Source organism: Fistularia commersonii, chromosome 8 (assembly GCF_037954325.1).
Source record: "Fistularia commersonii isolate RoL2024-O1a breed Wild chromosome 8, RoL_Fcom_v1.0, whole genome shotgun sequence".
In the NCBI taxonomy this organism is placed as follows: Eukaryota; Metazoa; Chordata; class Actinopteri; order Syngnathiformes; family Fistulariidae; genus Fistularia; species Fistularia commersonii.
In genome coordinates this window covers 5,121,141-5,140,300 of record NC_141291.1, presented here as the reverse complement: position 1 = coordinate 5,140,300, position 19,160 = coordinate 5,121,141, and the positions used below count along the sequence as shown (strand labels likewise).

Genomic DNA, 19,160 nt, shown 5'->3' with positions numbered 1-19,160 from the left:
ATTTATTTTGTTATTTTCTTTTACTGTCTTTCTTGTCTAGCATTAACATTTCTCACAAACCTTTAACAATGTTAACTTCTGATTTCATACAGAACAAATGTCCTTACGCCCTTTGCTTCCTCATCCCCAGTTGTTTCATTGACATTCGATTCTACATTGCCATGTTTATTCATTCATATGTATATTTGTTTATGCAATTTTGTTCAATATAAAAATAAAAAATAAAAAAAATGAAAAAACACTCAAAAAAAGAAAAAAATTAAATTGGTTGAAAATACTTGTTAAAATATTAAAAGAAAATAGTTTGGCGGGACAGATTAAAAAAAGCAAACGGGCCTGATGTGGCCTGCGGGCTGTAAAATGCCAAAGTCTGCTCTAGGATGAGGGGGGAAATGTCTTCAAGTGAAGAAAAATTTCCATATTTTGACCAAAACCTGGACGTCTGAGAACCTGCACAGACATGAATCAATAAATGATTATGAAAAAAATTAAATTATGTTTCTTATTACGAAACATAATTTAAAAATGATTATGATGATAATAAACACATGGGATCAATTTTGTTATCATACTTGGAAAGCAACGTTGGAGTTCTCGTTGACAACAATTTGCCCATCAGCTGACGGGCTTGTAGTCATTATATGCGCATGCGTCAAATCCGCCAATCAGGTAGCGTGTTTGCCTTTATAAATACTTGGCTCCGCCCCCTCGGCCGTCACTCCGTCCCCATCATGGCGGCCGTTCCGGACGCGTCTCTCCTCCTGGGCTTCGACTTCAGCACCCAGCAGGTCAGCTCGTACACGCACGCGGAATGCATGCGTGTGTAAATGCATGCGTGTGTGAATTCATGCGGAAGTCAAGCATGTCTTGTAGTTTTTATCCGCAGACGGACTTTGCACCTGAAATACTAACAAAACTTCAACATTAGTAGCTTATTTAAAGTACATCCACAGCAGAAAAAAAACTATCAAGTTTATTTTATTTCATAAAAGATGCTAACTGATGCCATTTCATTCTTTGTTTATATACTGTCTGTATTATTGTTATTTATTTGTCATCACAGAGGGATGATAAGACTGAGCAGCTAACTTTAAGACTGAGAAAGATGAATATCTATTATGGAAATCTAAAAAAAGAGATGAACCAAAACCCACTTTGGTGTTTTAATGTGGAAATTGTAGCATAAGAAGTGATGGCTGAATGGCATTGTAATAAGTGACGATGACTGTTACAAAGCTGCTAGTTGTGATTTCTTGATATTTTTTGTTTGTGTGCAGTTTCTGCAGTATAAGGACAGTGACCAAAATCATAAAAAGATTTTTTTTAAGACAGACTAGACAACGAATCCTGACTTCAAGCACAGTCACTTTATCATTAAACGAGAGGTGAAACAGATTTCCCAAAGACAGACCTTTTTTTTTTAATTTCATCCGGGGCGGGAATTCTCTGAATTCATAACTTGGTTCATAAATCATTTCAATTAAAGCAGTACGTTTTGCATTACGAGCCAACATCATGCCAAAGAAATCCTTACGCAAAGTTCACGGTTTTTGTCTTCAGTAAAGGAGCTCACAAAAAGTCCCTTTTTAATCCAGTAAGTTGTCTTGACGTGACAGTGTTAGTGAACCTCCTGCTGACTCGTGTCTCCGTCCCGGTCTGAAGCTGAAGGTGGCGGCCATCGACGGGGACTTGAACGTGGTTCACCAGAGCAACGTGCAGTTCGACTCCGAGCTCCCCGAGTTCAGGTAAAAAAAAAAAAAAACCCGGCGGTGCCTGGCGGGACTACAGCTGTCGCCACGGAAACATCCTGTAGTCAGTCCTTGGTTCCACTCTCAGTTAGATCAAGCGACTTCATCGCTGGTCAACTGGACTGAGCGATTTTAAGTCAAGTGAGTTCAGAATGTCGCAGCAAGACAGAATACATGTGTGTGAATGAGAGGAACTCGGGTGGAACGGTGAGGCTACAGGGAGTGGAGATCAACAAGTTGGAGGATTGCAGGTACTTGGGGTCAACAGTACAGGGCAACGGAGAGTGTGGAAAAGAGGTGAAGAGACGGGTCCAAGCAGGTTGGAATGGGTGGAGAAAAGTGTCAGGGGTGCTATGTGATAGAAGACTTTCAGCCGGAGTGAAAGGAAAGGTGTACAAGACAGTGGTGAGACCAGCGATGATGTAGGGACTAGAAACTGTTACAATGACCAAAAGACAGCAGGCAGAACTAGAGGTTGCAGAGATGAAGATGTTGAGGTTCTCTTTGGGAGTGACCAAGATCAGGAATGAGTCTATCAGAGGAACAGCACATGTTAGATGTTTTTGAGAGAAGGTCAGAGAAGCCAGACTGAGATGGTTGGGTCATGTACAGAGGAGGGATAGTGAATATATCGGTAGACGGATGCTGGAACTGGAGCTGCCAGGCAGGAGGTCTCGAGGAAGACCAAAGAGAAGATTTATGGACGTAGTGAAAGGGGATATGAAGGTAGTTGAATAGGGTTAGATGGAGAAGGTTGATTCACTGTGGTGACGCTTGAAGGGAAAAGAAGTGCAGACTGTACATATTCCAGGTTACGCTACCCGTACTTTTGAAGACAAAAAGTTTTGGAAAAGACTACCGTCTCACATCTAATGACTAGTTTTAAGTCTCAGCCTGAGACAGAGATTTTACAAAGACTGTGAATCTCACAGGGTCACGATTCACAAGACTACAACTAAATTCTTTCAGCAATTTTTTTTCCCCACCATGCAATGTTTTCAGCAGGTATTTGCAGAGCCTCTGCTATTTCAGTCCGTCCCTTTTCCTTCTCCACTCAGTCGTGATACGTCGGAGAGTTGACATCATCAAAAAAAAAAAAAAAATTTTGAATCTCTTCACATCCTCTCGGTATACATTTATAAGTATTTCATGCAAGATACTTCACCACGTGTTGACGGGTTTGAGCTTCCCAGTGGTGCGTTCACTGGCAGATGCTAAACTCCCCTGGGGAATCCAGCAGCCTGATGGAATCGCACAGACAGCAGAAGCAATCACCTCGGGCAATGTGTTGCCATAGCGATGCCACAAAGTATGAAATAGATCTAGTAAATAGGATTATTTAGTGCCCATCGGTGCACGTCATTGTTGTAATAATGGACATGGATTTAAACACAGCTTTCCCTTCATACCAGATTCCAAACTCAGAACTGGAGTTTTTTTTTCCCTTGGAAATCTAAAAGTCATTCATTAACTCCCAGGACAGACAGTGAAACCAGAACCTCCTCATTTGCCGTGCTTTAAACGATCACTGCTTGTTATTTTTATCTTTGAAAAAGTTAAGTTAAAAAAAGTTAAAAGTCTCCCCACTCTTCCACACACACTTAGCCCGATATCCGTTTTGCCAAGTTCCCCACTAAAACAGTGTTTGTCTGCAGAACCCAGGGGGGAGTTCATATCCATGCCGACGGGCTGACGGTCACCTCTCCTGCGCTGATGTGGGTCAAGGTACGCGCAAACACACACTTGGCGTCCCGATCCGAAGCTACTAACGTCGTAGCCTCGAGACGCAAGGAGGTGCAGCGGGGTCAAAACACAGATCCCGACATTTTTCCGTTGACTGTGAAGGGATTTGTCTCATTTATGCACAGCAATGTCCAAAAAGGGTGATTTTACATTATTAGCGAAACTGCAATAAATGAAGCAAATGTACAACTTGAAAGTCACCGTTGGGCAATTTGCAAAATTGTGGAAATTGAAGTTAATATACCAACAAGTTCACGCCCTTAAACAGGCAAAAACAAGAGTGCTTTTATTTGGTAGGACGCATGTGTGTTTTGTTTTTTTCCCCACTTCCAGTTGATATCAAATGCAGCTAGCTGATTTCCTTTTTTTTTTTTTTTTTTTTTTCAATTTATTTTTGTAATCTTGCCCAGCTGGTCAGTTTATAACCTTGTGTTTTACAGACCCGTCTGATATGTTTGAGTGAAGCGGCCGCTTAAGAGTCGTTACGATAAGGTCGTTTGATTCGACGTTCAATAACTCAGCTGTTAAACCGACCCGTGACCTCGGATGAATCCCCGACCCATGAAATGATTGACAGCATGAGTACCAGAGGCAGGTACGGGGGGAATTAATGGCCGCTGAACAACAACATAAACATCAAGCTTCTATTTTGGCTGTTCAGGCTCTGGACCTGCTGTTGGACAAGATGAAGGTGGCGGGGCTGGATTTCTCCCGTGTCAGGGCGTTGTCAGGCAGCGGCCAGGTAAGACACATCCTTTTCTCCGTCCCTTTCCCACTCACATGAGTCGTGGCAACCGGTCTCCATGGAAACGCAACATCCGCGCCGCCATTTTTCATGGGTGACTCATCAAAAAGCTTGATACCTTAGTATTGGATAATATTCGCCGTGCTTAGCTGTGGTAACAGAAGCCGAAGAGCGTGTCCGAATATGAAAAAAGGGATTGATATTATGGGATGTGGTGAGGGCGGTGATTGAAGAGCGTGATGAGCAGAGGTGAGACGAGACGAAGGGCAAAAAGAGTGATCAGATATTTTATCTGTCAATAAATACAAGGGGGGTAGTTTATTGTTCAAGAGAATCAGCAGGTTTTCTGTGTGTGTGTGTGTGTGTGTGTGTGCGCGTGTGTGTGTGCACACAAAGTATTAGTGTTTATTTGGGCTGATGCTGCTGCCTCGTATCTGAACACGGCTGACACTGTTACATCCCTGTCACACCAGCAACATGGCAGCGTGTTCTGGAAAAGAGGAGCGTCTGAGACCCTACGGCGGCTGGACCCGGAGCAGGACCTGCATCGGCTGCTGCAGGTCCGTCCCGTCTCGGTTTCCACGGTGACAGATGAGGTTACGTGCAAGAGGCTAACAGCCTCATGTTCCTGTATCAGCGACCCCCACCAACCAATGAGCCGGGGTGCTCAAATGTTTGTACCTTATTTTCAGTGATGTGCGGTGAGGTTCATGTCTGTTAAGGCACTGACTTCATCACAATCAGATTTTCAAACTCCTACAAAGTAGCTTATTCACCGTTTTTCATCAACTCTAGCTTGCTATCCTCCTCTGCAGCCGCAGGAGTCGCAAGAAAAATCCCTGGAATCGTTATTCCCCCCCTACCATGAGGCAGGGGAAATGCGTGCCTCACTTAGTGTGCTCTTCGCAGCCGTTTTATGATCGCTCAGCACAAGAAACTAGTAACACACATACAGTTGTTGACAAAAAGCAATGTAGATTGGAAATGTACAGTGGAAATTTAGTTCATATAGTAAAAGTGTTTAAACATTTTAATAGCGACATACAGAGAGCATGAAGTCTGCCATCACTGCGCAATCCGCAACTGTCCGCGGCATCACCTCACATCTCTTTGAGCAGTGTGAAAATCCAGTAATTTTGAATAAAAACGGGTGAAATTAAATGAAACTTACCTTTATAGTGCAAATAACTGACAAATATAGCCATTTCATTTTTTTATTCATTTAATATTTTTTCTTTCCAAGATTGGCAAGTGAGGCACAGCCTCTCCTGCCTCCCGTGACTGCACGTCATTGTTTATAAATAACAACTAATGTAAATAAATCAAAAATAATTTTATATAATAAGGAGAAATAAATAAACTGTTTTTTATGAAGTGGTTTTTACTTGAAGATTGGACAAAGATGCTGCTGGTGACCACAGAGGAGGATGGGGGGGCTTATTCATTTAGTGCTCTATCACATTTTTTCTTTCCAAGATTGGCAAGTGAGGCACGGCCTCTCCTGCCTCCCCTGACTGCACTTCACTGCTTGCAATAGAAGCGAATGTAGTCATTTTCACACGTGTGTGTATGTGTGTGTCTGGACTCGTAGGACAGCTTCTCCATATCCGACTGTCCCGTGTGGATGGACTCCAGCAGCGGACAGCAGTGTGCAAATCTGACGGCGGCGGCGGGGGGCGCCATGAGCCTGGCCACCATCACCGGGTCCAGAGCCTACGAGGTCGTGATAGTTCAAAATATCAAATCAGCTTTATTGTCAATTTCTCCGCACGCACTGGACATCCAGAGGAATGGAGATGTTTCTCACAATCAATCGTTTCTAATAATAATTATTATAGAGTGCAAATTGACAGTAAAGTGCACTGTTAGATTTTACAGTAAACATTAAACTTTGAGGTATGAAGTTTGAAGTGCATGCAGATACAAACTAATATTTGACGGCATGAGAGAGTAGCAGCAGAGGGTTTTTTCTCGTGTACAGTTTCATGCAAAGGTCAGTAGGTAGTATGAGTATATGGTACAATAGCAGCTCGATGGTTTTCTTAGTGCAAAGTCACAGTTGTGCAAAAAAAAAGAAAGTAATGTTTCTTCATATACAGTGGTCTCTTAAGATACGAATTTTATTCCTTCCAGAAATGGGTTCGTATGTTGATTTTATTTTGTATCATAAATGAATTTTCCCCCATTTAAAATAACAAAAAGCAAATTAATTCATTCCACCACCACCCCCAAACTCACAAAATTAGGATATTTCTATAGAAAACACTGAAAAAGTAGGATATTAATAATGTAAGGGGCATCAAAAAGAAAAATCATGGCTATTGCAGACGAGCTCAGATGGTTGTGAGGCTACGAACACAGCAAAAAAAACATACACTTGATCTTAGCATTACAAAAAACTTATCTTAAATTTTACTATAGAATTTTAGTTGTCTTCCCTAATCCCTAATGCCCTAATTAATCTAATGAGGTTGTTCTGCCTATTTTTTTGGGTGTCATGAAGCATATTTGAGTTGTAGACGCTCACTTGGCACACACCACGCACATTTCGAATTTTGATTTTCTCGCTCTCGGATTTGTATCATGAAATTTTTTCGTATTTCAAGGATAAAATTTGCTCGAATCTTGCTTTGTATCTTAAAAAATTCGCTTATAAAGTGAAACTTCTCCCCGAGGACGTGAGACGCTTTACGGCTGAGGCGGGTGACAGAACATGAGTTCGTAATCGCAGCGTTAAACAACGAGAAAGCTCAACTTTTGCGTCCTGAAGTTTAAACTGGATTTTGATGGTAAGTTTTTGCTTCAGCGTTTCACAGGAAACCAGATCGCCAAACTACATCAGACACGACCAGAGGAGTACCGCGACACGGAGGTTTGCCCCGTGACCTTTGACCCCTGAATACCCAACAACTCCTTCCACATACGTGTATATAGATATATATATATGTGTGTGTCTGTGTTTTCAGCGGATCTCATTGGTCAGCAGTTTTGCAGCGTCTCTCTTCCTGGGTGATTTCGCCGCCATCGACTACAGCGACGGTAAACCTTTCCCAATCCTCCCGCTCAATTGACTCCACCCCGTTCTTTTTGACGTCATGCTGATATTCAGCCGCCCTCCAGTAAATTCTGAATCGAGTTTCATATAAATCACCGAAGCTGGACGCTCCTGAAACAAACTAAACCGCAAATGCATCAATGGAGGTGAATAGAAATACAACGATGGATCCTTCGAAAGGCCCACGTTATGAAATCACTGACTCGTGGAAGGATTGATCCATGATGTTTTGATTGACTCGGTGCAGGTTCTGGGATGAATCTGTTAGACATCAGTACCAAAAACTGGTCCGAGCTCTGCCTGGAGGCCACGGCCCCCGACCTGGACAGCCTGCTGGGAGCACCGCGGCCCCCCACCTCCGTGCTGGTAAGATCTAATAGAGGATACACACCGTCTGCAGGCTTTACTGCTGTGGGCGACTTTTTCATCGCTAGAAACACGCTGAAAACTTTCAGTTTGCACAGGTCATGTTGAATCCAATGTTAACGGTCCGATACTGTGGAACTGGAAACATCTAGATTGTTCCGGTTGGCCTGCTTTCATGAACGTTTCCCCCACAGGGTCCCGTCTCCCCTTACTTCGTGCATCGATACGGGTTCTCGGAGAGCTGCAAAGTTGTGGCGTTTACCGGTGACAACCCAGGTAGGTGATACAACACGTTCGGTCGGTCAACATAGCTAGTTAGCTGTATAGTTCTCACCTTACCTGAAAAAAAAACCATAAAGAAATATAATCAAAACACTGATTCGAAAAACCCTTAAGGGTAAAAAGATTAGTATTTTTAACCTTGATACACTCACCTTAACTACCATCAATCAGGTAACCCGGGTGATGGAACTGTGAGACTTGTAATTCCCCGGTTTGGCCACTAGATGGCCTTGTTCTTTTTTTGTCCTCAGGTCGAATTTGACTGCTGGTTGACCTCTGGTACTTGTTTTTGATTGGCTGAGTTCACACCACGTGACATCCAATCAGCACATTCAATATCATAAGTGAAGAGAGATGCATATTTAGCCTCACAGGCTAGCTTATCCTGCAGTGCTTAATATAAAAACTGCATCGCAGTATTACATTCTTCACTGTTATCACTTTTAACAATTGTCTTAATTCAATGTGATAAAATTTGTTGTGTTTCATTCATCTTTAACTCTGATTTCATTCACTTCCTCTCAGCATCACTGGCCGGGATGAGGCTACAGCCAGGAGACGTTGCTGTAAGTTTCTTTTTTAACAGTATTTTTTTTTCCATAGTATGATGTTTGGTTTTTTTTTGTTTGGCCCATAGTCTCGAAAATGCCAAGACTTATTTTGAAAGCGATTTACAAAATAAACACATATCAGGGGAATATATAATTTAATTAATGAGATAATTTATATAGACTAAGGGAGGAGGGGGGGGGTACCTGAATTCATCAAAACATTGTTTGTGTTTGCATTCAAGTAAATAAATAGAGGATTTAACTCATTATTTGATCGAAACAACCCCTGTGACAACTTTCACAAATTACTAAAATGGGGAAAAATAGGTATAAAAAAGTCTGAACTTAGCACTGAATACAGCTATTAAAAGTGTGTGTGTGTGTGTGTGTGTGTGTGTGTGTGTGTGTGTGTGTGTGTGTGTGTGTGTGTGTGTGTGTGTATTTGTGTGTGTGTCCAGGTGAGCCTGGGCACCAGTGACACTGTGTTCCTGTGGCTCCAGCAGCCTCGGCCGGCGCTGGAGGGTCACGTCTTCTGTAACCCTGTCGACTGGCAGGCTTACATGGCTTTGCTGTGGTATGAGGACATACACACACACACACACACACACGCTCAAACTAACTGTAGTTTGAGGAAAGCTATCATCTCACATCTAAAGACTACGTTTAAGTCTGAGACTGACATTTTATGGTTCATCCATAAGGCCAACAAATACCGCTTTTGCCGCCAATATGGCTCTGGTGATCATTTATCTCCAGATTCTTTGTTTTGTTGGAGCTCATCTATTGATTTTTGTTTGTGTTACATCACCATAAAGCCTGAAAGACTTGCGAAAACATCAAACACGTTTGATATTGTCGTAAATCTGATCAGATTACGGCCTTACACTGAGCCATGGAGATGACGGGAGTGCGCTGCCACTCCAGTAAAACTCATCAGATTTCCCTCTGACTTTCAGTTTTTATTCTGCGGCTGTGAAAATCTTTTGGTGTGAGCCCAGCATTAGTTCGATGACCAAGAGTGAATTATACATATATATATATATATATATATATATATATATATATATATATACATATGTATATTTACACCGTCTTTTTCCCACTATAAGGCGCACTTAAAATCCTCAAAAATCAGCCATGTGCCTTATAATTCTGTGCGCTTTATGTATAAATTCTTGCTGTGCTTACTGACCTCAAACCAATTTTAAGTAGTACACTGCGCTCAAAAATCTGTCAAAATGAAACTTTGATAAGCGTCGAAGCCGCTCAGCTTGATTGATAGTCGGTCCGTTCCCACCTGACACGGGGACGTTGTGTTAAAGTCGGTAAAGTCGGGCTGCAACGTCAGACAATGTTAGATTATAAATTATGTAGTACTGGAATACAACAATGTTTCACCCTCACACTAACCTCAGCTGTCCGCTATCACTGGAGACAATGAACCAATCAGAGAACAGCACGTAGTACGCTCACCTCCGACACTTTTTGTAATAGCGGTTCGTACTGCGCTTCAACATAATATTACTGTATATTTGTGTGTATGAGGAGTCCCACAAATGGTACTTGTTCAGAGACATGCTTACAAAGTGGAATTAAAACTCAAGGCTATTGTGAATGAGTTGAATAAATTTGGACTAAACTGACTGTTTTGTTTTGCTTTAGATACTACATGTTTTAACCTTATAACACGATGCATTTTATGTATGAAAATCAGTGGCGGGCCGTGCATTTTACACGGAGGCCCTCAGCAGTGCTCTGAATCAATCCACCCCCCAATAATTAGTTTATGGCTATAAAAAAACATCTTATTATGCAGAAATGCAGTATAAAGAGAGGTGCATCGCAGATAGATAGCTCGCGTAGTGTTAAAAAACGCCCGCGGGAACGCATCACGTGACGACAAAGGGATGCCCAACTCTGTGCTCTTCCACTGACACCCCCCGCGCATAATCGATCACGCACCCCGCGGCTTTGTCCGGGGCAAATTCCAAGAGTGTGTAAAACAAGTCCTTATTAGGAAGTAAACCCGACCATTGAGGCGATGGTATAAAATGACGGTGCCTCCTCGGCTCGGGGCCAGAACCTTCTCACCTGCACATCCGCTGGACGCTTCTCAGTGGTTGTGCAATGGACAAAGTATAATTAACGTTTGTGATTCAGATATTTTTTTAGGCCAGCAGAGAAGGCCTTGCAGGCCCTGACAGCCCACCACCGATGAAAATAGACTCGTTCGTTGATATTGCGGCTTATAATGCAGTGCGGTGCAAAATACTGTGTGTGTGTGTGTGTGGGTGTGTGTGTATATATATATATACACTGCTCAAAAAATAAAGGGGATACTAAAATAAGACATCCTAGATCTGAATGAAAGAAATATTTTTCTGAAATACTTTTTCTTAAATACTAACCCATGGAGGTCTGGATTTGGAGTCACACTCGTAATTAAAATGGCAAAACAAAGTACAGACTAATCCAGCTTTGATATAATGTCCTTAAAATAAGTCAAAATAATTCAGTGTTGCTTCTTAAGTGGACAGTTTGATTTCACAGAAGTGTGATTGTGAGATTTACATTGTGTTTTTTAAGTGTTCCTTTTATTTAGGTACATATAAATATACAGTATATATATGCTGTCTATTTATTCATGGATTTTTTCTTCTTGCTGTCACATGTCTTGTGCCTTTTCTTTATATATATATTCATAATTCTCTATTTTTATTTCCTTTTTTTTTGACATAACTATTACACTGCTGTGACAAAGGAATTTCATATTTATATGTATATAAATATGTATACAAACAATAACATAACATGCAGAAACTCGTCGTCCTCACAAATTAAATGTCAGACGTCGTGTGTGTGTGTGTGTGTGTGTGTGTGTGTTGTCACCGTGGCCCTCAGCTTCAAGAACGGCTCCCTGACCAGAGAACGCATCCGGAACGAGTGTGCCGGAGGATCATGGGATATTTTCTCTTCTTCTCTGAAAGAAACGCCGCTCGGAAACAACGGACACATCGGTGAGAGTTCTGCCTGTCTCTTTTTTCTGTCTCCCTTTTTTTTTTTTTTTTTTAAATTTTAATTTTGTCCCCTCTTGCCCCCCTTCTTCTGACATTTACGGACATCGTGTGCTTACAGGCTTTTATTTTGACGTCATGGAGATAACGCCCGCCGCCGCCGGAGTCCATCGCTTCGACTCGGACGAAGTCAAGGTTTGTGATGACGCGTGAGCCGAGACCGAGGGAGTCTCCCCGCCCGTGATCTGACCGTCAGGTCTCCTCCACCCCCGGCCTGCAGGAGTCCTTTGTGAGTCCGCAGGTGGAGGTCCGTGCCCTGGTGGAGGGTCAGTTCCTTTCCAGGAGGCTCCACGCCGAGCGATTGGGATACACCATCGGTAGGTTCTCCATCCCCATCCTCTTCGTCTCTGATGACGTCCGTTCACACGATTTATTCTCTTTGTCTGTGTGATATTCGTTATTTATCAAAGACTGTCGCATCTCTTCACCATCATCGTTATCCTCATTTCTGACTCTTTAGTAAACTACAAAAAAAATAATTAAAGAGCAATAATAAATCCCTTTAACATGAGGTTTTGCCGAATCAGAAAATAATACCGTAATTTCCAGACTTCAAGCCGCTACTTTTTCCACACGCTTTAAACACTACGGCTTAAACAATGGTGCGGCTAATTTATGGATTTTTTTTGGCATTAATGGGCTTCACGCCGGCAAAACATTTAACCTCGTCACATCGGGGGGATGAAATTACCGTGAAATTCTGAGGCCGTTCAAATCCGACGCCGAAGAAGATAGCTTTCATGGTTTTAGTGGGCAAGAGAAAGACGAAGCTAGTGATCATGTGTAGTAGGACAAAGCAGGGAAAGAAAATGGATGGATGGATGGACTTTTACTTGTCTTATTTATTATTAAACGGCTGTGTCACAGGCACTGTTTGGAAAAAAAAAAATCCAGTACGTATTTGTGGATGTTAACGAGATGTATTAAATTAAAAGTAAAAAAAAAATGTTTCTGTGTAAACATCTCATGTTACAACACCTGCGGCTTATCAACAAGTGCGGTCTATGCATATGTACTCGTATATCTGTTTTTTATTTCTAGCAGATGTGGCTTGCATTCAGGTGCGTTTAAAGTCCAAAAATTACGGTAATTGATCCCGGAAAAAATTGAGTTTTACATCCGCTAATTCCAAAAAGACAAAATACGGCGACAACCACATTCCCAGTTTTTTCCCATAAGCACAGGAGTAAACATAATGTAATAATTGTGCTGTATCTGCTTTTCCAAAGGGATCTGGTTAAACAGCTGGTTTATAAGACCAAGCAGAACTCACTCTGGGTTTTTTCATAACATCTTGGAGATATTTTAAGATTCATTATGAGGATTCTTTTTCTCACAAAAAAGGAGATCGATTTTACTTTATCTTACTAATTAACTTCCAGATGACACTTTCCTGCGAATCTTAACTTTGTCAGTTCATTTAAATAAAATTATTTTTCAAATCACGTTTCAGTATTTTATTTTTTTTCAGTCCCAGGGACCAGAGTTTTGGCAACAGGAGGAGCCTCATCCAATAAAGAGATTCTGCAGGTGAGGCGACGTCCTCTAGTTGTGAACCTGTGATTGACAGCTAACCAGACCAGGTTAGGCCCCGCCTCTCGCCATCAGCGTCAGCTGGGATTGGCTGCTCACCTACAATCCTGTGTGCAGGACAGCAGTGTGAATTAAAATTCATGATATCTTTTAAATGCAAGTTTGTTTTTTTTGTGTCAGGAATAATAGTTTAACACACAATAATGTGAAGCTCAGGTTGTGAAATAGTATTTGACATCAAATGTCATATGCATAGAACAAATTTTACGTTCTTGCAATTAGATGGCTAATACAATTGAAATAATTATACCAATAATAATACCATAAAAAAATAACATCTAACATTTGATGATTTCTCTCTCCTGGAAATATTAACAAAATGATTGATATGTTTAACAATATTAACGCGCAATTTCTCTCTGTCAGGTTTTATCAGACGTTTTCAACGCTCCTGTTTACACCATCGACGTGTCCAACTCAGCCTGTCTAGGCTCTGCCTACAGAGCACTGCATGGTACACACACACACACACACACACACGCACACACTCGGCGTCTGATCAAATTAAGGAAGTTTATTATGAAATCATTATTCAGTGCTCCCGAGTGGGCTTTTATATGTCCAGTCAATCAAACGAGGATTAAGGAAACGCGCAAATAAATAGGAAAAGGAGCGAAATTCTCAGGGGAGAAATGTCGGAGCGGGGCAAGGCTGAACGACAGTCGACGATTAAACATCTTATGGAAAAGTCCCGCTCTCGCTCTGGAAGTTTTCTAACGATGCCTGTTTGTTAATCGAGTCTGTTTTTTTCTTTCCTTTGAATTTGCCTGTAATTCATCTCCCAGCGCCCGAATAGGAAGGGAAAAAAAAAAAAGGCTTTAGCTGGCGCGGTGAAGGTCAGCCGCAGCATCACCGCCGCTCTGCGGGAAGAAGTCTTATCTGAACCGGCTACAGCTGTTGAAAAGGCAGAATTCATTATATCTGCCAGTACACCCGTCCCCCTTCCTCCCTCCTCCTGCATCCTCCTGCCACTTGAAGCTCCTGCCCTCCGGTTCCTGTCTGAAACATGTCAGTCGAAATAAACAGGACAGATTTTCTCTCCTTGCCTGTTCGCTATTTCGCCGCTCACTTAGCATTAGCATGTCCTGAAAACCGCCTGCTTCATGATTTATTTTTTAACGTATTTGTCATTGAATTGCTTATTTTCTGTAAGATTTGTCATTTTTTTCAATTTGCCAAATGAAAAAATTGACCAATCCAGACTGACATTCGGCTTAACCGTATAATGAGGCTGTTTGTTGTGCTGTTTATAGTGCAGAAACTGAAGCCGCCTGATTGGTCAGTTGGTCACCCGTGGTGTCAAATGATTGGTTGTCACGTGTCTCAGTGAGCTGTCGATTCGTCACTAACCTGCGGACAATGATTGATCGGCGAACAAAATCCTTAAATGAGTCTCATGATATCCATCCGTTTGGTTAACGAGGAAGGAAGTAACCGCCTGATTGGTCGATATTGAAGGAAGTAGTCTCCTGATTGGTCGAACTTGTTCCAGGCCTGCAAGCGGAATCTGGCGTTTCCTTCTTCGACGCTGTGAAAGGAGCGGTGGAACCGCAGCTGGTGGCCGAGCCTCATCCAGACGCACACAAGGTACACACACACACACACATGCACACACACTCACATGCAGTACATTCTTATTTCGGTTCATTTTAAGCATTTTTCTTGTAACTTCTTGTTCATTTCCATATAAATTTTTTGCACACAACCATAAAAATGTCCCTCGTGATAGTCTAGAAAAATGGCAAAATGTGTGCGTGCGCAACCCTGAACTGACAAAATGAAAATGTGAGCCTCTCCGTCGGGAGAATGAGAACATCAAGATGAAAACATTAAAATCTTAACCTTTCAGCGAATAGATCTGATAGCGGCAGGGAAAAACATTTAGCGGCAGAGATCTTATGAGAGATTGAACAAAGTTTTTTTTTTTTTTCCTCACGCCGCCCCCGAGAACGGCGCACCGGGAACGTTGCGCGTGAAGGGAGGAGGCGAAACGAAGGCCGACAGCGAAGGGTCGGCGGGTGAGCGCCGAGCGTTTGTTCTGTCAGTCACGTCTCGGCTGCGAGCGCCTCATCATCTATTTAAATCTGAATTTGAAGCTCGACCCTCTGAACGTCTGACCCGCGGCTGATTCCGGTCCCCGACGGCCGGGAAGCTTGAAGCAGACGGAAGTATTTAAATGAAATGTTTAAAAATAAAATAGGAACCTCGCGTCATGGCGGGAGAGAGACTGATTGACTCTGAATCAGCGAGTCGCTCTGAACATCACTTTCCATCAGCGTCAGCGGCTGCTATTGTCTTGCGTCAGTCAAACACTTATTTACTTTTGAGAAAGGAAGGGGCGACTTGAATCTATTTGAAATGGATTTTTTGAGTCATTCTCTTTTTATCAGACATTTATTCAGTTTTCCTCTGCCGGATTTCCTGATGGAACTTTAAATGATATCCCAGAATTCAACAGAGTCTCTAGCTTAAATCCCACCCATTCAGCTAACGGATGCTAAGCCGAGAAATGCTAGGACATTAGGTTAAGCTAACTACTACAATTGTTTGCTGAGACTTCTGCTGGGCTATTTTATGGGAGGTAAATAACCATTTTTCAAATGCGCTAATATTCACACAAATATTGCTAACATCTTCATAACAGAAGCTAATAGTTGATATGTGACATACGGGTGGCTATATGTGGCCAACACCCATGACAACATAAGGTTTACAAATGTTAATAAACATTAATTCACTTTTGCCAAGTGCGAACATTCCTTTTTCAGGGTTAGTGACACTCTTAGCTGAGTCCAATGTATGGCTGACAAAGACTAGCTATTACAAGTTGATACATTAGCACGTGTGCTAAGTGTGGCTGTTAGCTTCTAATAAGATGACCTGCAACACATTTTTAACTCTGGCGTTAGACTTCAATACAAAGTCATTGGCTCTATTTCACTTTTAAAAGGGGAAATGACAAATGATGATTGGTTAGCTGTCTGCCTCGCTAACAAGAAAAGGTAAAAAAGAGTCAGATTTAAAACAATTCATTTTTTGGACCTTATTGGCCGGCGACCAGTCTTGGTCAAACTCTGGCTCCACGCCCTCCTCTGTGAAACAGCATAGCTTACGAATAAATTAATGCTTATATCAAACTCGGAATCTACATTCAAGAAGGAAATTCATACAGTAAAAATACATTATCAAAAAAATTTGAAGATATATAGATAATCAAAATTTTGGTGTCAAATATAAGGTTGCGTGATTGCTTCATACTTGTGTGTTTCAGGTTTATGATCACATGCTAAAGCGCTTCGGCCGGTTGGAAGCACAGGTCCTGCACGAGACCAGGATGCCCTCCTAAAGAACTCCCCCGAGCTAAAATCCGCCTTAAAGATAGCGACCAACAAAAACAAGTAAACTGGATTTTTCACACCGACCGTTGAGGAAAATGATTTTTCGTCAACTGCAGTGGATTTTAATTCACGACGGCGGTAGAGCTGCCATGCGAGATGCTAACCGGAGGGTCAATGTCGCGCCCAAGGACGCTTCGGCGGGTTTGCGTGGAGCCGGGGATCGACCCGTCTTAGAGCAACAGCCACTCTCTATTCCGTCTATCCGGTCTAAATATCACGGAGGTGTCTTTGGACGAGAGGTGGGGTTCACCCTGGACCGGTCGCCAGTCGATCGCAGGGTCACATGTAGAGAAAAAACAATTCACTCGCTCATTCATGTCATGTAGAGACATACAACCATTCACTCACTCGTGGTACATGAACCACAACTGTTCACTCTCTCATTCATACATAAGGGCAATTTGGGGTCTCCGGAGAAGCTCCTGCTTTTTTGGGACTACGGGAGGAACCCCAAAAATCATCTCATGTCTCAAGACTACTTTTTAGAGTTTTTCGTCGCAGAGATTTTACAAAGACTGAATCTTCCATGGTCACTATTTACAAGACTACAATGAGTTTACGATGACTACAACCTTTCTTTCCGCAATTTTTTTTTTCCCGCCGTGCAATGTTTTCAGCGGGTATTTGCAGAGCCTCTGCCGTTTCAGTCCGTCGCTTTTCCCTCTCCGCTCCGTCCTGATTCATCGGAGAGTTGACATCGTCCAAGCCGGGCTGTTCTCCCCGCAGCTTCACCAGCCGCTCCTCTTTCTGGACCGTCTAAATTAATCAGGACGTCCTTTGCCGTTCCCGTACATCCGTACCGCCAACAAATACCGTCTCTGCCTCCAATACAGCTCCGGTGATTGTTTTTCTACTCGGTTTCCTTTTCCTGTTTTGTTAGAGCTCACTGATTGGTTGCGTTACGTTGTGTGACGTCACCGTAAAGACTGAAAGACTTGCACGCTCGATATTGTCATAAGCACAAAACTCGGAAACACTACCACCTTATTTTCGACGACCGAGATGTCCGGGGCACGTTGCGACCCCAGTAAGACTCTTATTTCTTTTCCACTTTTAGTTTTAAGTCTGTGACTGCAAAATTGTGAGGCATCAGTCCAGTATTTCTGTTGGAATCGAACCAGAGACCTACTTCGTGTGAGGCGGAGGCACCAGCCACCGCCTTCGCTAATTTCCTCTGCCGTCAATACGACAGCTCGTAGACGTGTCGTACACGGAGAATGTCCTCTGGACTCAAGTGTTACTGTCGTGTTATGACAATGAGGATATTTTCCCCTCCTGCCCACGTTGGGGGGAGGGGGCGCAACAGGAGCGCTCAAACACATCGGCGACTCCTTCCCCATCTGGAGAGGAGGAGCAGAGACGGGTCAACTGCTTCTTGCCGTTTCATTTCATCATCAACTGCTGCTAAAAATAAACCACCAGATGTATCACCCTCAGTTTGGAGGGTGGAGGGCGACGATGGGGGTTGGTACCGTTCTCGTCGTTGACCTCGAAACTGCTTTGGGCGTTCTTGTAGTGCTGCTATGGATCCCCCCCCCCCAACCTCCCTCCAAAAAAAAAAATTAAAAATAGGTCTCCTAAAAAATAAAGATGGGTCGACCCATATTTCGCAGGTAGGAGATCTACCCATCCATGAGCTGGCGGCGTAAAACAAAAAAAAAAAAAAAAAAAAGAATCGAGATGCGACGTCGCAAAAAAGCCGTTGCAGCTGTGCTCTCTTTGCATCCTTGACCGTGAGCTCCGGAGCCAAACAACCTCATCGTGAACCCTCTGAACCACAAGCTCCCCCCCCCTCTCTCCATGAATTTCCACAAAAAAAAAAAAAAAATCAAATGAATAAATCAGACATAAACCTGGCTTTATGAGTCAGTGTTGCCAAGAGGGGAGTAACAGCTGACTCTACAATGGACGCTTGTAGCTGCCGGGAATGAGAAACCCCCTCCTTCCCTCCCCAAATCCGGGTGAGGAATTAACCCCACGGTCTTGTTCCGACGGCGTTAGAGGGGTTGAACGCTCGTTTCTCAAGACGCTGCGTCACCTTTTGTCTCTCCACCTTGACATTACGGTGATGTTGCAGGTTAGGGTGTGCACACGTGTGTGTGTGTGTGTGTGTGTTTGCAACAGAGAATGAAAGAGAGACCACATGATACGCACCATTTTCTCTCTGGCGACTGATACCTCAGTAGGGGGAGTTCGATCGAGGGATGGGGGGGGGTCTGTTGAATGTGTGTGTGCGTGTGTGTGTGTGTGTGTGTAATGCGGCAGCAGAGGATGGGTTCACATGAGGAGACGGGGACTGCAGAGATGGAGCCACATGTGTGGTTTATAGCATTAACGGGGGTGGGAGGAGCTTAGAGTGTGTCCTCGGATGGCATCCAGGAGAGGCATGTGTTCTCGCATTCCTCACAATGCGGGGACCGTAATCTCCTCGTGCATTGTGGGTTTTTTTTATTTTTTATTTATTCCTTACCAGAGACAGGATTATCGACAAAAAAAAAAAAAAAACATCTGTTTCCCTCTGGAGAGCCATCCTTGCAGTGCTTTTCACCGTTTTCAAGGACTCCAAGAAGGATTGTGTCATTGGTTTTGACAGTTGAAGGGTCAC

At 42.9% G+C, this 19,160-nt stretch overlaps 1 protein-coding gene across 3 annotated transcripts; it reads left to right on the top strand.

Moving 5' to 3' along the window:
• The first annotated feature begins 731 nt into the window (after nt 1–731).
• On the top strand, nt 732–18,760 carry xylb (xylulokinase homolog (H. influenzae)). Of its 3 annotated transcripts, XM_086150654.1 has the most exons (20): nt 747–788; nt 1,617–1,745; nt 3,404–3,473; nt 3,932–4,082; nt 4,153–4,233; nt 4,710–4,796; nt 5,828–5,956; nt 7,043–7,108; nt 7,203–7,275; nt 7,539–7,657; nt 7,852–7,933; nt 8,465–8,505; nt 8,949–9,064; nt 11,392–11,507; nt 11,626–11,699; nt 11,785–11,881; nt 13,036–13,094; nt 13,524–13,611; nt 14,650–14,744; nt 16,429–18,760. In XM_086150654.1, the coding sequence occupies exons 5-20, from the start codon at nt 4,177–4,179 to the stop codon at nt 16,501–16,503; spliced, it is 1,374 nt and encodes a 457-aa protein (XP_086006780.1). In that variant the 5' UTR covers nt 747–788; nt 1,617–1,745; nt 3,404–3,473; nt 3,932–4,082; nt 4,153–4,176; the 3' UTR covers nt 16,504–18,760. The 3 variants fall into 3 exon arrangements, with proteins under 3 accessions (XP_086006779.1, XP_086006778.1, XP_086006780.1); XM_086150653.1 differs by lacking the exon at nt 3,932–4,082 and having other exon boundaries at nt 732–788; nt 1,663–1,745; nt 8,991–9,064; XM_086150652.1 differs by lacking the exon at nt 3,932–4,082 and having other exon boundaries at nt 732–788; nt 1,663–1,745.
• The last annotated feature ends 400 nt before the right edge of the window (nt 18,761–19,160 follow it).

Bases quoted from the DNA above. Each gene is read 5' to 3' on its own strand.
- xylb (XM_086150652.1), top strand. From the start codon at position 732: ATGGCGGCCGTTCCGGACGCGTCTCTCCTCCTGGGCTTCGACTTCAGC. The intron at 4,234-4,709 runs GTAAGACACATC...CTGTCACACCAG, and splicing joins CGTTGTCAGGCAGCGGCCAG to CAACATGGCAGCGTGTTCTG. The intron at 7,109-7,202 runs GTTTGCCCCGTG...CTGTGTTTTCAG, and splicing joins AGGAGTACCGCGACACGGAG to CGGATCTCATTGGTCAGCAG.